We start from the raw sequence: 18,269 nt of genomic DNA, 5'->3' as shown, positions 1-18,269 counted from the left end.
GTCGTGTGACAAAAATAGTACTCATTGCTTTAAATGAACCAGTACCAGTACCTTTCTCACGGTACAAGATGAGAGGGAGAGTTACGAAAGGGACTTTAAAGTTGAACTCTAGAGAGCTAACATAGTTCAATACTTTGTTCTCCCAACACTCAAAGGAGGAATGGCTCCTCCCCCCCACAACCTCCCCCACTTTAGCGGTCCTGTGTCTGCACCCTTTCTTCTCTCTGCTCCCTTATTTATTTACTCTTTCTTCTATCCCCCTACTCTCCAATGTTTTCCCCTCCTTGTTTCTTCTTTTTTTCTTTTTTCTCCCCCCTTTCAAAAAGGGACAGGACAAAGGAGGTGCCAAATCGATTTGAAGCCATGGTACACCCATGGCCGAACCAATGTCCACACCTATCAGCTATGGACACACGATTCAACAAGAAGATAGACAGATCTGCATAACATAAACATTTTCTAGAATTCTATATCTCAATAGAATTATGAAAAATGGATATGTACAGCAATTTTATGTCAAGCATAAACCTTCCAGGTCAAAGCATGCATTGATAGAATCCTTCCATCCCTTGTTTCAACCCTCAACCCCTTTGGACCCCTCACCCCTCCCCCTAGTCCCAACCCCATATCATAAATGGTCATGAAGTTGACAAGTAAACATATGAAAGAAAAAAGTACCAAAGAGAGCAAAACTGCCTCTATGTTTACGACATCTACATATGAGATTCAGGGAGAATTAGTAAGTCCTGACCAGAACTTTCAAACGTGATAAACCCAATCCCACGATGTCCTTTGGAACCTTGATCCTGTAAAACACAGAAAACAATTAAGTTAAAATCCATATCTTTTTCCCCAATAGTCAATAACATGTTTCATATACAAAGCAATCTGATATGTAGATCAACCCGTGGCTGCAAATGGCACAATCAACAAAAACCCAAAAACAACCTTCCCACTCCATCGTTCTTCATGTTTCCAACCATTTTTCGTTCCCACTCTTTTTCAGATATTTTCAGTTACAATTTTTTTCTGAAGACAATTAAAGCTGGCCATCACAAGTTTGTTTCCAAACAAATTTCAGATCGAGGAGTGAATGAACCATGTTTTTATTCTGTAAGACAATATCTTTCCCAGTTCCTGCATGAGAAATATCAAATAGCTATCAACTTAACTTCGAGAAGAGTGAGCTCGTTTTCCCTTGAGGGTGATGCAGACCTGGGAAAAACCCTAAAATTGGATCCCTATGTACCCAAAAGTATAATAGATAGCTCAAGTCGAAGATCAAAAGGCAATTCTATAAATAATCTCAAATTCCCATAGAAGGGTGGCAATTTTGTAAGTAAGCAGAATCTAAGAAGGGTCAAAAAGGAATAAAAGAATAAATGACACAAAGGGGTTTTGATATATTGATTGGGGGTAAACTTGGAATGGTAAACAACGTAATGGAAAGATGTAACAAGGAGGAAAACGAGGGGTAGGCCTGTAACAAGAAAGAAGGTAATGATGACTGAAGGACAAACCCATAAGACCTAAACTATTGTGAGAAAGGGTAAAAGGCACATCGTCTTCAACCTGGTTCTCAAAACAGAGGCAGGAGGAAGCACTGGTTCGAGTCAAGAACTCCATAGATAGGCTTCTATTGGTCCTGGGATTTCAAGGTTAAATCGACATTTCAGATCCCTATCGAATGCATATCAGTACCAGCCCAAGTATTAACCTTATAGAGAGGCATTTGATGCCTGAACTGCAACAGGTGGAAGAGGGCAAATCTGAATAATACAATGGTTACACAAGAGTATATTAAGACTCAAGATAACCCTATTCCTATTCTGAAACTGAAACAAAAGAAGAATCTAGCTCTAAAATGGAAATAAAATCTAACTCTAAAATAGAAAGAAAATTGACTCTAACTTGACTCCAAGTAGCGTGATCAACATCTAGTAAACAAAGAAAATATATTTTGCAAGAATTACAAAATAACCCAATGTAAATCCCTATATCCTACTGACCCAAAACCCAATTGGATTTGGTCCATCTCGGTCTAAATCGCTAGAAGGGCCAATCCAGTTCAGCCGCGATTCTGCATCAGAGGGTATCTATTTAGTGGACTCTTGAAAGCCAAACCAGTCTTATTATCCCAATAAATAGGCTTAGTAATTCAGGAAAGGAATGCGACACCAAGATTCACCTTGCTTTAGTTTTCAAGGATTTACTAATGATCAAAATTTGGACGTAGCACCACAACCGAGGGAATGAACCATATTGTTACTTGGTAATGCACTATTATTCCGAGTCCCCGGCATGAAAAATGGTTATGGTCATAATAACTATGAGAAAAGGGAGGTCATTTAGCTCTTTTTAAGTGCCTAATTGGTAAATTCTTAAAAGCCAAAACAATTCTTTCATCCCAACAAATAGGCCTAGTGATGCAGAAAGGGAACGTGAAAACAAGTTTCACCTCTCTTCTTTAGTTTTCAGGGGCTTACTAATGACCACAATTTGGACTAGCACCAACCCAAGGACATCTAAAGGAAGGAATTTGCACCGCCCAAAGAAGAAATCTCTCCTTACAACCACAAATAAAGGACATTTTTTTTCTTCTTCAATGAATAACAAGTTCTATTGGATGAAAAGAAACAAAAAATTCAATAAGTAAATTCAGATTCTTGAAGTACGAAATTAATTCTGGTCCTCAAAACCAAGAAATTTTGGTCAGTGGATGGTTTGAGGCCCAAATGGCCGAATTAGGTCCCCAAGACTTCTAAGAAACCTTATTTTAGGGCCCCTAAACATAATGGAACCTTTAGATTTAAAAAAATAAAAAAAATTAAATAAACAAAAAACCCTCAAAATGGTTCTTAGACTTCGGACCTTATGTTGGTAGTACTAGTATATTTTGTACACTGCCATATACATTCAAAATAAAGCATAAATTAAAACAAGGATACAAATAATTCAATTAAAATAACTAAATTAAGCATTAGGAATGAATATTGCACAGAAATAAAATTATAAATCATTTCATAATCATCAAATGTTATCCACAATTGTACGAGGCTGATTTGGTAAAAATGAAAAACAAGTTTTACTAACCTTGAGTCTAAACCAGCAAAACCAACAAAATAACCCATTTCTTTGGAAATTATACCTTTTATATTAAGGTCTGTATTGTTTCGACCACACATATCGTCAAAATTTTGCTGAAACAGAGAAAGTTTGACCAAAACTATGTACTTTTTACATATTGCATGGTGTTTCACTTCGCTAGCGAAACTGATATATTTCACAGAATTTCACCAAAACCTTGAACATTGCTATATTGCATCACATCATGGTAAAAACTAAAATCTACCAAAAGAGACTTGCAATATTACACGAAATACAACAGGACGTCAAACCATATTTTCCAATCTTTGCATCACATTATAATAAAAACTAAAATCTAGCAAAAGAGACTTGCAATATTACACGAAATACAGCAGGATGTCAAACCATATTTTCCAATCTTTGCATCACATTATAGTAAAAACTAAAATCTACCAAAAGAGACTTGCAATATTACACGAAATACAGCAAGATGTCAAACCATATTTTCCAATCTGGGCAATCACAAGGTATACAGTAGGAGGGGTAAGATCTTATGGAATCCGGTGCCTTTTGCTGAAGGAGAGAAACAAACTTACTTTTCAACAATATGGAAGTGAGGTGCAGATTATCAAGCATATATTCCTTTGCCTACACACACTCAAATAATATGGGGGGATCATAATTTCAACACTCAGTTCACAATGGAGTTGCTCTTTTTTTGGTACAACCCTTCCGACATCCAGCATAATCATATTTATGCAGTCCAAAAATCCAGATTATAGATCTCAAATGCAAGCAGGCCCCAACAATCAACTCTATACTCAAGAAAGCAACTGAATTGTTAAGTGAATAAATCAGATTAACAGAAGGGAGGGGAAAAGAGATGAGATTGAACTTCTTAGGAGGAAGAAGCAAGGAGAAGAGAACAGAAGAGAAGAAATCAGGTTTGGAATACAATCCCGTATGCACTGATCAGCAGTACCAAAAACCTTGACTATCCTGACTTGTTGGGCTGTGCCTCTTGCCCCTTACTCTCTTCCCATCTTTTACCCTCATCTTTCTTTTCTCACTTCTCATCCTTTTTTAATTTTTATGTCTTATTTTTTCTCTTCCTTCACCTTTTTGTTTGGACTTTTTTTCTTATTTTGTTTTGTATGGATCCATGTAGCCGACCCCATTAAGTTGGGATAAGGCTGAATTTGTATTAAATTTGGGAAAAGGTTCTCTAAGCAAGCAGGGTAAAATGGAATCTCCCACGCCCCTAACTCATTGACCATTTGATTCCCTTTGTTGCATCACATCCTTTCTCTCTCTCCCACTTGCCGTGCAACCCAGGCCTATCCCTCCCTCCTGCCGTCCCCATGACTGCAACTCCTGCTCACTGCTACGTCATGGATTGGAGACCAAGACCATACTAGTCATATCGTCTCCATTGCCACCCACACGAACCATCGCCATCAGCAGCACTGGTCTCTAAACTAGTGGTACCATGGGAGATTTTGTTCAGGGTACCAACGTGACATGTAGCAACAACTTACATGAGCAAATATTCAACACGAAAAGGGGTTGAGTTATTATCAGAAGCCTTGTTGCTTCTCCCCTGCAAGTAGAGTTTCCCTTGATGGTGTCGTTTCCATGGTTTGGGGTCAAGGGTGATGGGAGCAGTTGGCAAGGAAGGGGCATGCAAAGAGTCTGCACAAGGGTGGCTGGGGCAGGGTTGCACAAAGTGCATGAGAGCGACGATTGCAGCAGCTGAACGATGGGGGCAACCGGTAGGCTGATGGTGTGGTTTGCAACGGCAAGAGAGGGATGCAACGGCAAGCTGGAGGGAGAAGGGGAAGAGAGAGCAGTCTGGTTTGCACCATGAGTGGGAGATGAAGAGATGGGAGGAGTCTAGGAGAGAGAGAAAGGAGTTGCAGCGGCAAGTGGGATAGAGAAAGGGGAGACAGAGAATGCAATATCAGTAGAAAAGAGTGGGTTGCAACGTCAGATGATTGAACGACTGTGATGCAACGAAAGGAGTCAGACGGTAAATGAGGTGGGGGCATGGGAGATTCCATCCTACCCCGCTTGCTTACCTTTCCGATTACATATATAAAGACATTTTTTAAATTCCTAATTTAAATCTTAAAAAATAACTCCAAATTACACTCAAAGTAAATAGACTTAAACAAAACTCTATATAGCTATTAATTATTCTATTCTAACTCAAACAATTAACTCCTAATCACTCTGCACACCTGGGCAATAGCCTAGCAGTTTAGCACTACTCACTTAAGAGTGTGCCCAAGGGTTGGTCAGTGGATCAACTCCTTTTGAAAGTGCACCGGTGCTTGCCATGCCCCACTAGTCCTCTAGTCCATTCCGCCCACCCCCAACTCCCACCCCTTGGGAGTACCCACTTTCCCTCCGGACCACCATAGTGGTGGGTCCACCTTGGCACCAAAAAAGAATCACATGTAGCAACTTTTTACCCACTTTATGTTCTTATAAATCAAGGCCCATTGTAATGAAACTCGAAAACAAAAGGCCCAACCTACAATAAAACTACTCAAATGTCAATTTTAGCCCATTGGGCTACCACCAACACATTATGGGCCTCAGACGCTTGCACATGGGCCTCCATACAATCTTAATGTCTAATACAACTGCATTGCGTATCTTAAATGGCCGATTCCTTATTATGTAACAAGGATATCGACATGAGAGCCTGTCTCTAGCGCTGGTAAGTGTCCATTGCCATGTGAAAAAATGATAACATTACTAATTATTTGAAGGCAAAAAGGGAGCAGCTAATACCTTCAAAGGCAACCTCAGCCGTTATTTTCTGCCCTGTCAATCCAAACTGTTAAATGAGAAAGGACCTATATCCATCAAGTGTCAAATTTCACTCCCTAATTCAATTGGATGGCCCACCATGTCTTGAGCAAATACCGTTGCTTTTCAATAGTCCAGAATCATCCAACTATGCATGGTTTTTAACAACTTCTGTCCATTTAATTTTAACGCTTGGCAGGGTTCATTTTGGCCCAAAATTGAAAAACAAGCAGGGGAGGTTGGGCCCTACCTCCCAAAGAAATTTGGCCCCAGCCTATCACATAGTAGGAAATCATGCCCAAGTTGCTTTCAAAGGCAACGCAAATGAGTAGAGTCCACCTCTCCAGTAAAAAATAACTTAATAATACTCATAAAAACTTGAATAAAACCTAAAGATGACCAAAATCACAATATTAAACCAATTGACTAAGTCTCAGTTATAGGTTGGTGAATACACGGTGGGTTTAAAAATGCTAGAGCAAACAATGACGTCCTGTATGAAATCTCTGACCAATTACAGTGAAGAGCCCAATTATTTGCCTTGAGGCCTTTGATCATAGCTGTAGCAAAACCACCTCTCTCTTTTGATTTCCACACTATTTTCCATAAAAGCCCCTAGTTCCCAAAGGATCTGTTTGAACCATGTCAACCCCCTTGATTAATAGACATCCAAGGAACCAAAGCGAATTAAACTAGAAGATAAGGTAAGCCAGATTTGATCCATGTGTCTGCCCACCCCTAGAAAACAAAGCAAGGCAGCTAACCTCTTACCATATCTTCTTATGACTAGATCCAAAAACAGGAACATACCTGGATTTTCACCTAGAGGTAAACTAAGATAGTCCATCATTTAGTGGGAAACAGAGACGTTAAAGCATTTTAAAACAAATGAGATGTAATAATCTTTTTACAATATTTATTCCTCCAGAAGCAATAATTATTTACATTGTATTTCCAACTTCTCAAGCGTAACTATACTTTTAGATGATTCTGTCAGGTCCTTCTAATATTTCCAAAAGTGCTCAAAAGAGAGGTCCAATAAATATATCTAGTAAAGAAAAATTGAATTCCCAGTAAACAAAATGTAGAAGAAAAAATATATAATGCGAACAAATCTATATACCAACCTTTGGCATGTATAAATCAGTAATCTCACCATATGTCTCAAAGTGACTGCAAGCAAGTCAAAAACACTTTGTTGGTTCTTTATCACAGGCTTGTATATCAGCTTTCAAAAAGCTCACAACTTAAGATGAGAAAGGATTCCATTTTAACTAAATATACATACCTTCGAAATGCCGCTTCTGTGACAGATTGGGGGATTCTAGCCACAAATATCCGGGTTACTTTCTTTGCTGGTTGTCTCATCTCTTCCTGCCAAGTAGCAGCAGAAACAGTAACAAACACAGCCAAGAAAAGAAATAATGAAGAAAATAGTAAAAACAATAAAAATAATAATAGTAATAAAGTAGCACTCAACATAATAATAGAAATGCAGTATATCAGGTTGAGGGAGCCAGAACCTTAGGCGTAGCTATTTTCACTTCCAGCGATCGATTACCGAGAATGTGCTCACTTGAAAGAGCATTCTGCAGCCAAAAACAGCCAAATAACATTTTGTGCAGAAAACATTGGCAAAAATTCATTACACACACACATAATGATATAAGAACATTAAAACTGGAAAGATAACAAGAGAACTAATATTAATCTACCTTTTGCTATAGAAATAATGTCTGCAAAGAATAAAAAGGCATTTCATTTCAACAATAAATTAGTCATGAGCCTTTAAATTGTCTCGATGAAATAATATCTTATTATCTGACAGTCATAAAGTTCACATATACAACTGTCTAAAGGGGTAGGAAGGGGAGAACAAAATTTGCATGCTGAAAAAGCTCGAGTATGATCCAAGGATTGCTATATGACAGATATGTTGGTGTGTACTTTGTTTTCTGCAGCATTTTTTTCCAATGAAAATGACTTGATTAAGGGAGGCAACCACACCCACCCACTGTTTCTTATACAAGGTAAACCAATTGCTACAAACTCATAACTGCTTAAATACCTTCTTGTATCCAACATGAACATCAAAAGCCAAAAATCCAGAAAACAAAGGAGTGCTGTATAGTGTTCCCTTTAACTCATTCATGATGTAATCAAATTCCAAACAAAAGAAAAGGCATAAGGTCTTCTGGACAAGCATGCCTAGTTGTGCCATGTCGATTGGGGTACTCCCACCACAGGACACAAAATAAAATAAAGAAAAGGAGGGAGCAGAGGAGAAGAGCAACAAGAAGAATAAAATGCGAAATCACATAAGCCACTCAAAAGGTATTTAAAATATCAGAAACAGTGGATACACACCCAAGAGCAGAGATTCAATGAAAACATATCCTACCTTTGCATCTTCAGCAGAAGCAAATGTCACATAGCCAAAACCACGAGATCGACCAGTGTGCCGCTCCTGGTGGATATAACCAAATAGAGTGACAAAGATTTCAGTTAAGAACCCTAAAATAAGGCAAACAATTGTTACATCATACATCACCCAACCTAATCAAGAACACATAACAGATGAAAGATCAACACTTTGGCTAGAGAAAGAAACAGGAACAAATTAAATTTCAACAGTGTACACCGTTTAGTTGTAGGATTTGAATTTCAATTAGAGATGGCAAACAGAGAAGGTGAGAAATTTGAACAGTAAGAAAAAAAATAGAAGTCATTGCAATTGGCTTATTTTACGTCTACAGTGTATTATTCATCTTTCATCAACAATTAATAATAGACCGAAACTAATTAATAATTGTGTCCATTTTGATAAGAAAAAAAAAATACCGGGTCAATGAGAGCATGGCATGGCAACCAAAAACAAAGCTACCAGGAACTTGAAACACAGTGAAGGCATTGAAAACAAATAGAACTAACATAAGTATTGATCAACTAATATCTTTCCGGCAAGGCGGCAAGGGTGAAAGAGGTGGGGCAGGGAAAGTCATGAAATAAACATAATTGACTGACTGGCTTTCATAAGGTGAGCATCCCATACAGAATGGAATAATGCTCACGGATGGACCATTAATGGCTTAGAAGATAAAGTTTAAGTGATTCCTCTGTAAATGATAGTTGTATCCTTTTGACTGTCAGTTGAAAACCCAAGAGAAACTTTCAATATCATTATACACTCCTTACTCGCATTATGGGTTACATGGTTTCAATTTCTTCAATCAACCATTTGTTCCTAGAATCAATTTATAGTGAAATTTTTTAATGCCACAAACCAAAACCAAAACCAAAACCAAGTAACAGACTTCTTTCAAAAGATATTAAAAGGGAACTCAGGCACCATCACAAAACAACAAAAGGGGGGGCTCCAACAGTAAACAAAAAACTTACAGAAACAAAACCTTTGGGACTAAAAAGTGGCCTATTACATTAGGAAAGGGTAAACAATGCGTTTGCAGAAAAAGGAAATGTTGAATAAACAATTCATTAAAACGCAACAGAATGAAAGATAAATAGTCAAGAAGAAACGACACAGAATAACAAAGCTAACACAGCCACATAAAAGACACTCATAGAATTCAATACCGAGACATGGGAAACACGAATATGGAGGTTAAGGGTAGACAAATAACTAACCTTCATCACGATACAATCTTCCAATTCTCCAAATTTGTTCATATACTCCCTCAGCCCGTCGGTATCAACATCCCAGGGAATCCCAAGAACCTATTTAACGGGGGTAAGTTCTCTTTTCATTCTTTGATCCATAAATTTAACTTTTTCCCATGAGGGGGACAAAAAAGGAAAAGGGCATAGATGAAACTTACCACAAGCTTCCTATCCATGAGATTTGAGAAGGCGATTCGAGGGAAGAAGAACAAGAAATCGAGTTACAGGGAGAAACCCTAACTCACTTCCTGTAAAGAAAGATCAGAAGACGCCCTCAATCTCTCTCTCTTCTCTCCCTCTCGCTCACGCACTCGCACTCGCGTTCTCACTCCTCTCTCTCTATGCCTCTCACACTCGACCCCTGCACACAAGCACATCTCTTTCTCACGCACACAAAAAAAACCGAAAAAACTAACCATTTTTTTTTTCCTCTTAGATCTTTGCTTGGAATTTCAACAACTGAGATCCGGAAACGGAAGGAAGATTAAAGCATAAGAATGCCGTAGTTACACACTCACTAACCTTTTCTTCAACCCTCTCTCGCAGATCGCTCGCTCGCACTCCCTTATCTCCTCAAAATCTACCTCTCCTTCCGCTCAGCTCCCCCTGTGCATACCATCCACTCGGGCGACCCCTTCTTGAAATATCCTAGCTTTCGACGAATGGCAGCTGCTTTCCACTCGTGTGGCACAACCTCACTCAGGTGAGGCGCAACCTCACTCGGGTGAGGCGCATCACTATAATTTTTTTCCTGCCCTGTCCGTTGTCCTTTCTTTTTGATAAAATTACATGATTACCCATTTTTTGTATCCCTCTATAAAATTATTCGTTTAAGGTTTAAATTAATTTCTATCAAGAAAAAAGTTTAAATTAATAAAAATATTTAAAATTTCAATTAATGAAAATACCTAAAATCAGGTTTGGGTTTACAAACTACAAAAAATAATGATTCTTTATCTTCCACCTATAATCGAGTATTTTTGATAATCGAAACTTTGAGTGGGTAGTTTTGTAAGCTAAACTTAATTTGAATTTTTTTTTTATTTTTTGATAATTGAATATTTTGTGAGAAAGGGCTACATCTCTTGCTTATTTGAGCTCTATATAGCAACATTGTGCTAATCAAAAAACATTGCTTTTCTATATCATTATAAAGATTTTGAATTACCTTCAAATAAAACATTTAGGGGGATTTTATAAATCTAAACCTAATTTTGGGTTGCTAATTGAAACTTTAGATGTGTAATTTTGTAACAGAAAGACCAAAAATGGGTAAACATGTAATTGCACCCTTTTTTTCCTTATGATAAAACCATCCGTTCCATTTATCCTTATGTGCTTAAGAGTTTGTAGCGAGAAGCAAACATGGTTCTAAGCATCGGTATTGGGTGATCCATATCGGTTTTGCATGTTCCTATTCCTAATATCTGGTTTACACCGTATTGGTGGAATAATACATATTAGTTGTTAGAATGTCAAAAAAACCAGCCTCCTCTACATATATGTATTAACAAATAGGCGGCGGATGGTGATACAAAAACTGAAAACAAAGAATCCCATGATAGGCAACAATGAAAAATAAGGTTTTTGGTGTGGCAGTGGGTACATTGTGACACACAGAATAAATCACACTTGGGAGGGAGAGCAGGGCAATCCGATACCAATCCTTTTTGATACAATATTAGTTTTTGGGATAACTAATAATTGATTTGATATCATGCACTAAAACATCGATGCAAGGCGTATAAAAATATATTTAGTGATTTATCAAAAAATAAATCCACCAAAATAGATTATCAAAATGAAAGATTCAAGTCTACTATGTTTGCCTTTTCATCGATGAGTTTTACACAAAAGAATAATAGGTATTACGCATCTACCAAAAAAAACCATTGGTTGTACTCATGCCCTCGAATACCTATTAGTTGGACAAATACTTTTTTCCAATTGGTTCTATGAAGTTCGATCTCTCGCTCCATTGGTTTGAATGCAGCAGAGATATATATCAATAGATTTTCAATGGAGAGACAAAAAAAAAAGTGTTTGGGGGGTGGGGGGTGGGGGGGGGCATCATAAAGATGATTACGTCCATTACTACCTTCCCTTGGTTTTGAACAAACATTCATCATTTTTACGAACACCTTATGGATAACAAAACAAGATGTTTACAGTTTGTCACATCATAAGCACTATGAACATGTTACATGAAAGGGGGTTTGCACCATGAAGATTTTATGTCCCTTGATCCTAAACAAACATTCATCGTCATTATATATATCGTATTGTTGTCAAAATAAGGTCTCTACAATTCATCACATCAAATAGCATTATATACTTGTGCGTTCACCATTGATTTAGGATATCTAGGAAGGTACCTATCCTAATAATAACGGTGGATTGACCTTATTAAAATTCTTCATGTTATATATTGCATATATATAACGGGGAAAAGAAAAAATAGAGTGCATTGAAAATCGAAGAATTGAACCGTAGGACATAAAAAATGATTTTTTTTTTTTTTTTTTTTTGTAGAAGGACATAGAAAATGATTGGCAGATCAATCAAGTTAGATAAAGTCCTTAATTTCAAGATAACTTTTAAATTATATATAAATTCTGGCCTTTACCCAAAACTCAGACATGGCCTGGCCCGACTGAAGCCCGCTGAGCTGGACTTGAGCCCAAGGTTGAGCCTGGCTAGACCCAGTCCAAAGCTAAGGGACCCATGAATTGGGCCTAGGGCCTAATGACTGGTGCCCACTCCAGCCCAGTTGCACCCCAAATTTCTGGTTAATTTGGAGCCTTATTGATATATATCAAATCATCTGAAAATCACTATTTTACGTTTTTTTCTTCCAAGTAACACCGTTGATGATATCTATATGTTGTGCATCATATTGATGGGAAAAAATCCTCTACTACACCAACGATCCTCCAATCATTCATCCAACGGCTAGGAGGAGTTGGACACACATCCTCAAGTGTTGGGATGCATATCCAAACCCTCCCAGCCTCCCAGGCATCGGATGTTGGTTGAGTTGGATGCCCAAGTAGTTGGAGAGGAGCCGAATCCCTTATTGAGAGGCTAATATACCAACGTTCAATGCTACAACTGACAAATCAATTATATATTATGCATGAGTAGTTGTACATTTCCCTTTGGACAATACATCAATCTTAGCAAACCAAACCAAAAAAGAAGGGTCCAAAAAAAAAATAATAACAATGCACATAGCTCTTATTTAGATCTTAATTTATTTTTTAATATTTTTCTCCTAATTCAGGCCTTGTTGCTGAGTAAGGTCTTGGCGTTGGAAAGATGTAATCGAGGAACACAATCTGGTAGAGTTTACATAATCTTGAGGTCCATGGGCTGATATTCCTGGAATTATCAATCCAAGAATCCTAAACATTCTCTGACTCCCTCCTTCTGCGTAATCTGCCCCTTTTACAAATGGAATAATGAAGCCCCTAATCAGCTCCCACATTGCATTTAAGTGTGTTGGAATTGCCTCCACTATTGAGAAGTAATTCTTGTTTGGCTCCTCTTTCACAATCTGTTTTACAAGAAAAAACCAAGGTCATCAGGGTACAAATCAATGTAATGTGATGGCTTGATGCATGTATGTGTGTGTATGTGTGTAGGGGTGTCAATGGGATGGGATTTTTAAAAGCCCAACCAAAAATCCTTGCCCAAGCTCAGGTTCTATTAATTCAGGTAGGCTAGGGTGGGATATCTAAGCCCATACCCAGCCTTGTCGGACTCAATCCAACGTAGTTTGGCCATGATTGATCCTGATTGAGTTGGCCTGAGCCAGCTTGGCCTTGATTGATCATGTTAGCCCCTAATTGTTGTCATTTTAGGGCTGGGCTATCCTAATTGACCTTGGTTGTCACTCACAACAAAGGATGTGAGTTTTGAGTGGTGTAGTACATCAATGATGAAAAAACAAAGAATGTGAACACTAAGTGGGTGAGTGGTATAAAGATTTATAAGTCGGGGAAAAAAATGCTACCCGGTTGCATTCTCTACACTCAGACATAGGGCACCACAAAAAGACGCTCTTGTTCCTTGTTGGATGTCTATGCTTGCACACTCACTGGCCCAGTGCTGGCCCAGTGGCCAATGATTTATTCATATACATATTACATAGGGTTAGGTTGGGCCGGCCCCAGCTTAGCCTAAGCCCGACCTTGGGCCTCAAAATCTCAGCCCAAACCCTATTCTGGCATAGGGCGGGCTAAGGTTGACGGGGTCAAATTGACAACCCATGAGAGAGAGAGAGAGAGAGAGAGAGAGAGAGAGAGAGACTAACCTTTCCTTGATAGAGGCTATTATAGTAGACGCAGGGTCCAAAGTGCTTATACAGGAGTGTAGAGTCATCATAAGGCAACCTTGGAACCATGTCATTAGAATAGACAAACCTTAAATATTCTACACAATGCTCCTTAAATTGTTTGTTCATGTATTCTCCAAGCTTCTTATCACCAACTCTAGGCTGCCCAAATGTATAAACCCCTTCCAACTTCTCCAATAACCAAGCTTCATCATGTAAAGACAATATCAAAGGGAAGAGAATAGCTAATGCAGCCCCCAAGCTATGCCCAGTCACGATGACCTTTGCCTGTGGGTTCCTCTGTAGCATATCTCTCAACATTTCCCTGATTGCATAATAAGCAACAGAAGGGTGGTTTTCACCTTCTTTTACCTCCTTTGGCCATCCTTGGTTTTTTTGTAACCCTAAAGCTTTCATGAAGCCAGCATGGATCTTTCCCACATCTTTGAGCTCATACCAGGAAAAGTCAAAATCTGTGATCCAATCATATGCATTGAAGGGTTCAGTGCCTCTGAATGCTACCATTATAAATTCTGGGTTTGTCTCTTTATCTTGGAACATGAAGGCCTGTGTTGTTATTTTTTGTTCATAATCTACATACAACATTAAATGTAATATAACCAACTAGAATGATAGAAGGAGAAAAAAAAATGTATATAATTAATAATATATATTATAGAGAGAGAGAGAGAACTACTTCAATATGGTCCTTACCATTCCAGAAATTATAGAAGCCTATGAATTTCATCTGCAATAAAAACAACATTCAGTTATAGATACCATCAAATTGCGAAGAAAGGAAAAAAATTACAACACATAAATGTGAGCCCACATTGTCTGCAGTGAGTCGAGAGATGCACTGAGCATCCAACGGTTGGGAGGGCCTGACCATACACCCCAACCTGTGGATGCTCATTACACCTCACCACCTCACTGTAAACAATTTCAATTCCACAAAAACAGCCTAGTGGGTCAAGAAACAAGAACCATTAGAACCAGACAGGCCCCTAACCCAAAAAAAAATCAAAAGGAATTCTCTCCATCAGGTCACACACCCCAACAAGTGGAACACATGCACAATAAGCAAAGAAACATGGCCAGAAATCAGAATCACCTATAAAGTCATATTGGATGGACCCCACCTCTTAGCAGAAAAAAATAAAAATGGACCCCCCCTTCTCAACAAGGAATATATTCAGAGGAGTTTTCTTCTCCTTTGGAATAATAGATCTACAATACAATAGGTGGGTATCAAATATGAGGGATGGCTCAATCCTTGTCTTATTCCTAAATATACGGAAGTTCCTCTCTTTCCAAGTGTGAACAATAGTAGTAAACAACACCAGCTAATTGACAATGCACCCAATAGAATCCCCATTTTTCTTCATAATCCATTAAGCTTCCATGATTATATTACTCCAAGACCTAAGGAGAGCGCATAACCACTTTATGTCATCCAAAATTGGTTTAGTGAACGATTGGCAAAAAAAAAAAATCTCTATTCTCGAATATCGCCCAAAAATAACAACAAAAAATGGGCAACGAACACAGTACTCTTCGTAAGTTGATCTTTAGTAGGAAGACCATCAACTAAGCAATGCTTATTTTTTTTTTACTAATGTTGGTTAAACTAGAGGAAAAGAAAGAAACATTTCTCATAAAATTCAAAAAAGATTGTAAACAATCACAATCATAATAATAAAATTTGAATTTGTCATCAAGAACCTAAATTATAGTACCTTCCAGTGATTTGTGACAACATTTTGTATGAAGGCTTTATTCTCATAAGATAGTTTAGAGGCCATCATAGAGAGTTCCCAATAATATCTGCTGTCACCTTGTTTGATGCTCTTGTCTAAATCCAATCTTGTATCTAGAGCCCCAATACATGATGCGAAAGAGGCCGAAGATTTATCAGCAGGTGTCACAACATACCCTGCACACCATTAACCCATTTTTTTGGTGAATGATTAATATATTCAACAAAGCTCAAGAACTTTCCCCCCTTGCCCCGTAAAAAAAAAAAAAAAAAAATAGAGGAAAGAATTATAAAGAAGAAAAAAGAAGGAAAAATAAGAAATAAATGAGAAAACTCCACAACAAAAACAATGGCCTATCTCTACATGCAGCTGAGACAAGCTATAAGTAGGGAAATCCGAAGAGGATACAAAATGATTAAGAGTTTCCTTAAATGTCTCACAAAGTTTTCTTTTTTCCGGCACACCCCACTGTCGCTCGTTGATCTTTTGGAAGCATTGCTTGTCGTATGGGGCTTTGGCCTAGGGGCTATGATCACTATCATGGAACACATTTTTTTTATTACCAAAAATATCCCACAAAGGTTGAAGTTCAAGAACTTGGTTAATTTGAAATTATATATGTAAGGTGGTCATAATCATGGTATATTAAGTTATAGAAAACCAAATTAAATTGGTATAAAGGCAAAATTCATAGATGTATAATTGTATGATTAATAACCAGAAAAAAAAAAAAAGTTTTATCTTTGGATGACGAAAAATGGCACAAGCTTAAAGTATAGTACTTGGGAATTTTGCGTGCCTTGCAATTTTTCTTTGATTTCTTGATTACACCTTTTTGACTCTTATCTTCTAAACTTTTCTCTGTGAGAAGAAATTCCCACCTCTACAAGGTTCTGCACTTAATAAATGGATTAATGGGTTGGTATGTGAAGTATAACAGAGTAAAGAAACTACATTATACTCCCATTCCATGCAGCTAAACTGGTTTAAATCCAAGCTTAGCTTAAAGTTCTTGAGCAATATCTGAAGAACCAAAGATAAGAAAGGGAGAAGACAAACCTGTAATGAAATTGAAGATAAGTTCAATGAAACCTCCATTACAGGAGAGAAGGTTCAGCCACTGTTCATACACAGAACCAAACTTAGACATGGGCTCTGCTGATAAGAGAAGAATTTTTTGTATGAGGACAGAAACAAAGATGACACATCGACGTCGAAGATCTGCCTCCTTCTTGCCTTCCCTGTGACAATTTAAAAAATTTCTTTTCTCTAAATCACTGGAAAATAAGAGATGGAATAGATCCATAAAACTTGCTTCCTTTGGCTTCATTACAAGGTAGTTTCCCCAGATATCATCATTGCAATTGCTAGCCATGGATAGAGAGGAAGGGGAGGGGAGAGCAAGGCAGAAGAAGAAGAAGAAGAAGAAGAAGAGAATGGTGTTCTGACTTCAAAGTCTCAAACTCCACTCATACAAGGCATTGATGAACAAAGGAACAAAGGCCTTGTACTCATATTTAAATGTGTAAACTTCATATAACGCGCCAAAGAGATTATTGAAATGCTTATCTTGATTATGGCATGGTCGTTTAATTAATCAGAAGACCAAGAGAGCTCACTGGGATGACAGGTATTTCTTTGATAAGCTGGACTTTGAATATGGGACATATTCTTCACACATTTGATTTAAAATTAAGCAAATGAACTTATTGACTGTTGAAAATGGGTTTAATGTGTTGCTGAAAAGCATAAATTAAGGTAGTTGGGGTCTCCATTGACTTGGTAGTGACTTTGGGGGTGCTATTATTTATTATTATTATTATTATTTTTTTTTTTTGCTAACAACGGTTATTCAGGCCTTCGGCTTGACTAGTTCTGTGTACCCATATATTGACCCCACAACTGCATGGATAGGGTTATACCGGGGTTGATTGAGAACCATTCAATTTTTACCGAAAACAGTGAAGACCACTAAACTCCCCATGCGAGTGGCCCAAGGAAATAAGAGGAGTCGAACTCAGAACCACACGCTTCTTGAGGCGAAGTTCCCTTGCCAACTTGACTACTCTCTTGGGCTTCGATTTGGGGTGTTGAGTCTGTGAATCAATACTATAATTGTTAACCAATAGATACCTCACCCAAGTCATCCATAATAACATAAACAAAAGTCTTATGTTCATATATTAAATGTGTTCAAGTATATCTTGAATCATTTCAGGATCCTTGAAAAGCTTAATTATATATCTTAGTGATGGGCATGATTAGTAAAAAGAAGTTCATTAGAGCCAACTGGGACTGGTATATCTGTTTGTTTTTCTACCAACTAAAATAAGGTGAGGCACATGGAACCTTCATCAGGCTTTTAAATTACCATTAAGTCAATAAACTAAAGTACTTAGCAGTTTTTAAGGGTTAAGATTAAGTACAAATTAGCACAAATTAACCGAGGCAGTTGGGGTTCCATTGGCTTGGCTCCTTCTGGGGTAGTGCTAGAGCTTGTGAAAGTGTGAAGAAGTAGAAGAGAAGGTTCAAAGAAAGTGATGAAACACACGCATAGAAGAGAAAAGTCAAAGAAAGAGAATGAAGTACTG

General features: G+C 37.8%; 2 protein-coding genes across 2 annotated transcripts; both read right to left on the bottom strand.

Moving 5' to 3' along the window:
• Nucleotides 1–625: 625 nt before the first annotated feature.
• Nucleotides 626–10,275, bottom strand: LOC122066423 (uncharacterized RNA-binding protein C660.15-like). The gene is made up of 8 exons (XM_042630226.1): nt 10,105–10,275; nt 9,741–9,943; nt 9,550–9,639; nt 8,306–8,371; nt 7,428–7,493; nt 7,193–7,278; nt 7,032–7,077; nt 626–806 (listed from the first exon to the last, which is right to left on the bottom strand). The coding sequence occupies exons 2-8, from the start codon at nt 9,756–9,758 to the stop codon at nt 714–716; spliced, it is 465 nt and encodes a 154-aa protein (XP_042486160.1). The 5' UTR covers nt 9,759–9,943; nt 10,105–10,275; the 3' UTR covers nt 626–713.
• A 2,410-nt stretch (nt 10,276–12,685) lies between these two features.
• LOC122066425 (triacylglycerol lipase OBL1-like) lies at nt 12,686–17,364 on the bottom strand. The gene is made up of 5 exons (XM_042630229.1): nt 16,738–17,364; nt 15,658–15,854; nt 14,633–14,666; nt 13,898–14,511; nt 12,686–13,138 (listed from the first exon to the last, which is right to left on the bottom strand). Exons 1-5 carry the CDS (start codon nt 17,051–17,053, stop codon nt 12,857–12,859), a joined length of 1,443 nt encoding a protein of 480 aa, XP_042486163.1. The 5' UTR covers nt 17,054–17,364; the 3' UTR covers nt 12,686–12,856.
• Nucleotides 17,365–18,269: the final 905 nt, after the last annotated feature.

The sequence above is a fragment of the Macadamia integrifolia genome, unplaced genomic scaffold, assembly GCF_013358625.1.
Source record: "Macadamia integrifolia cultivar HAES 741 unplaced genomic scaffold, SCU_Mint_v3 scaffold2385, whole genome shotgun sequence".
NCBI lineage: Eukaryota > Viridiplantae > Streptophyta > Magnoliopsida > Proteales > Proteaceae > Macadamia > Macadamia integrifolia.
The sequence above is the reverse complement of the archived record's forward strand: the minus strand, read 5'-3'. Positions and strand labels throughout refer to the sequence as shown.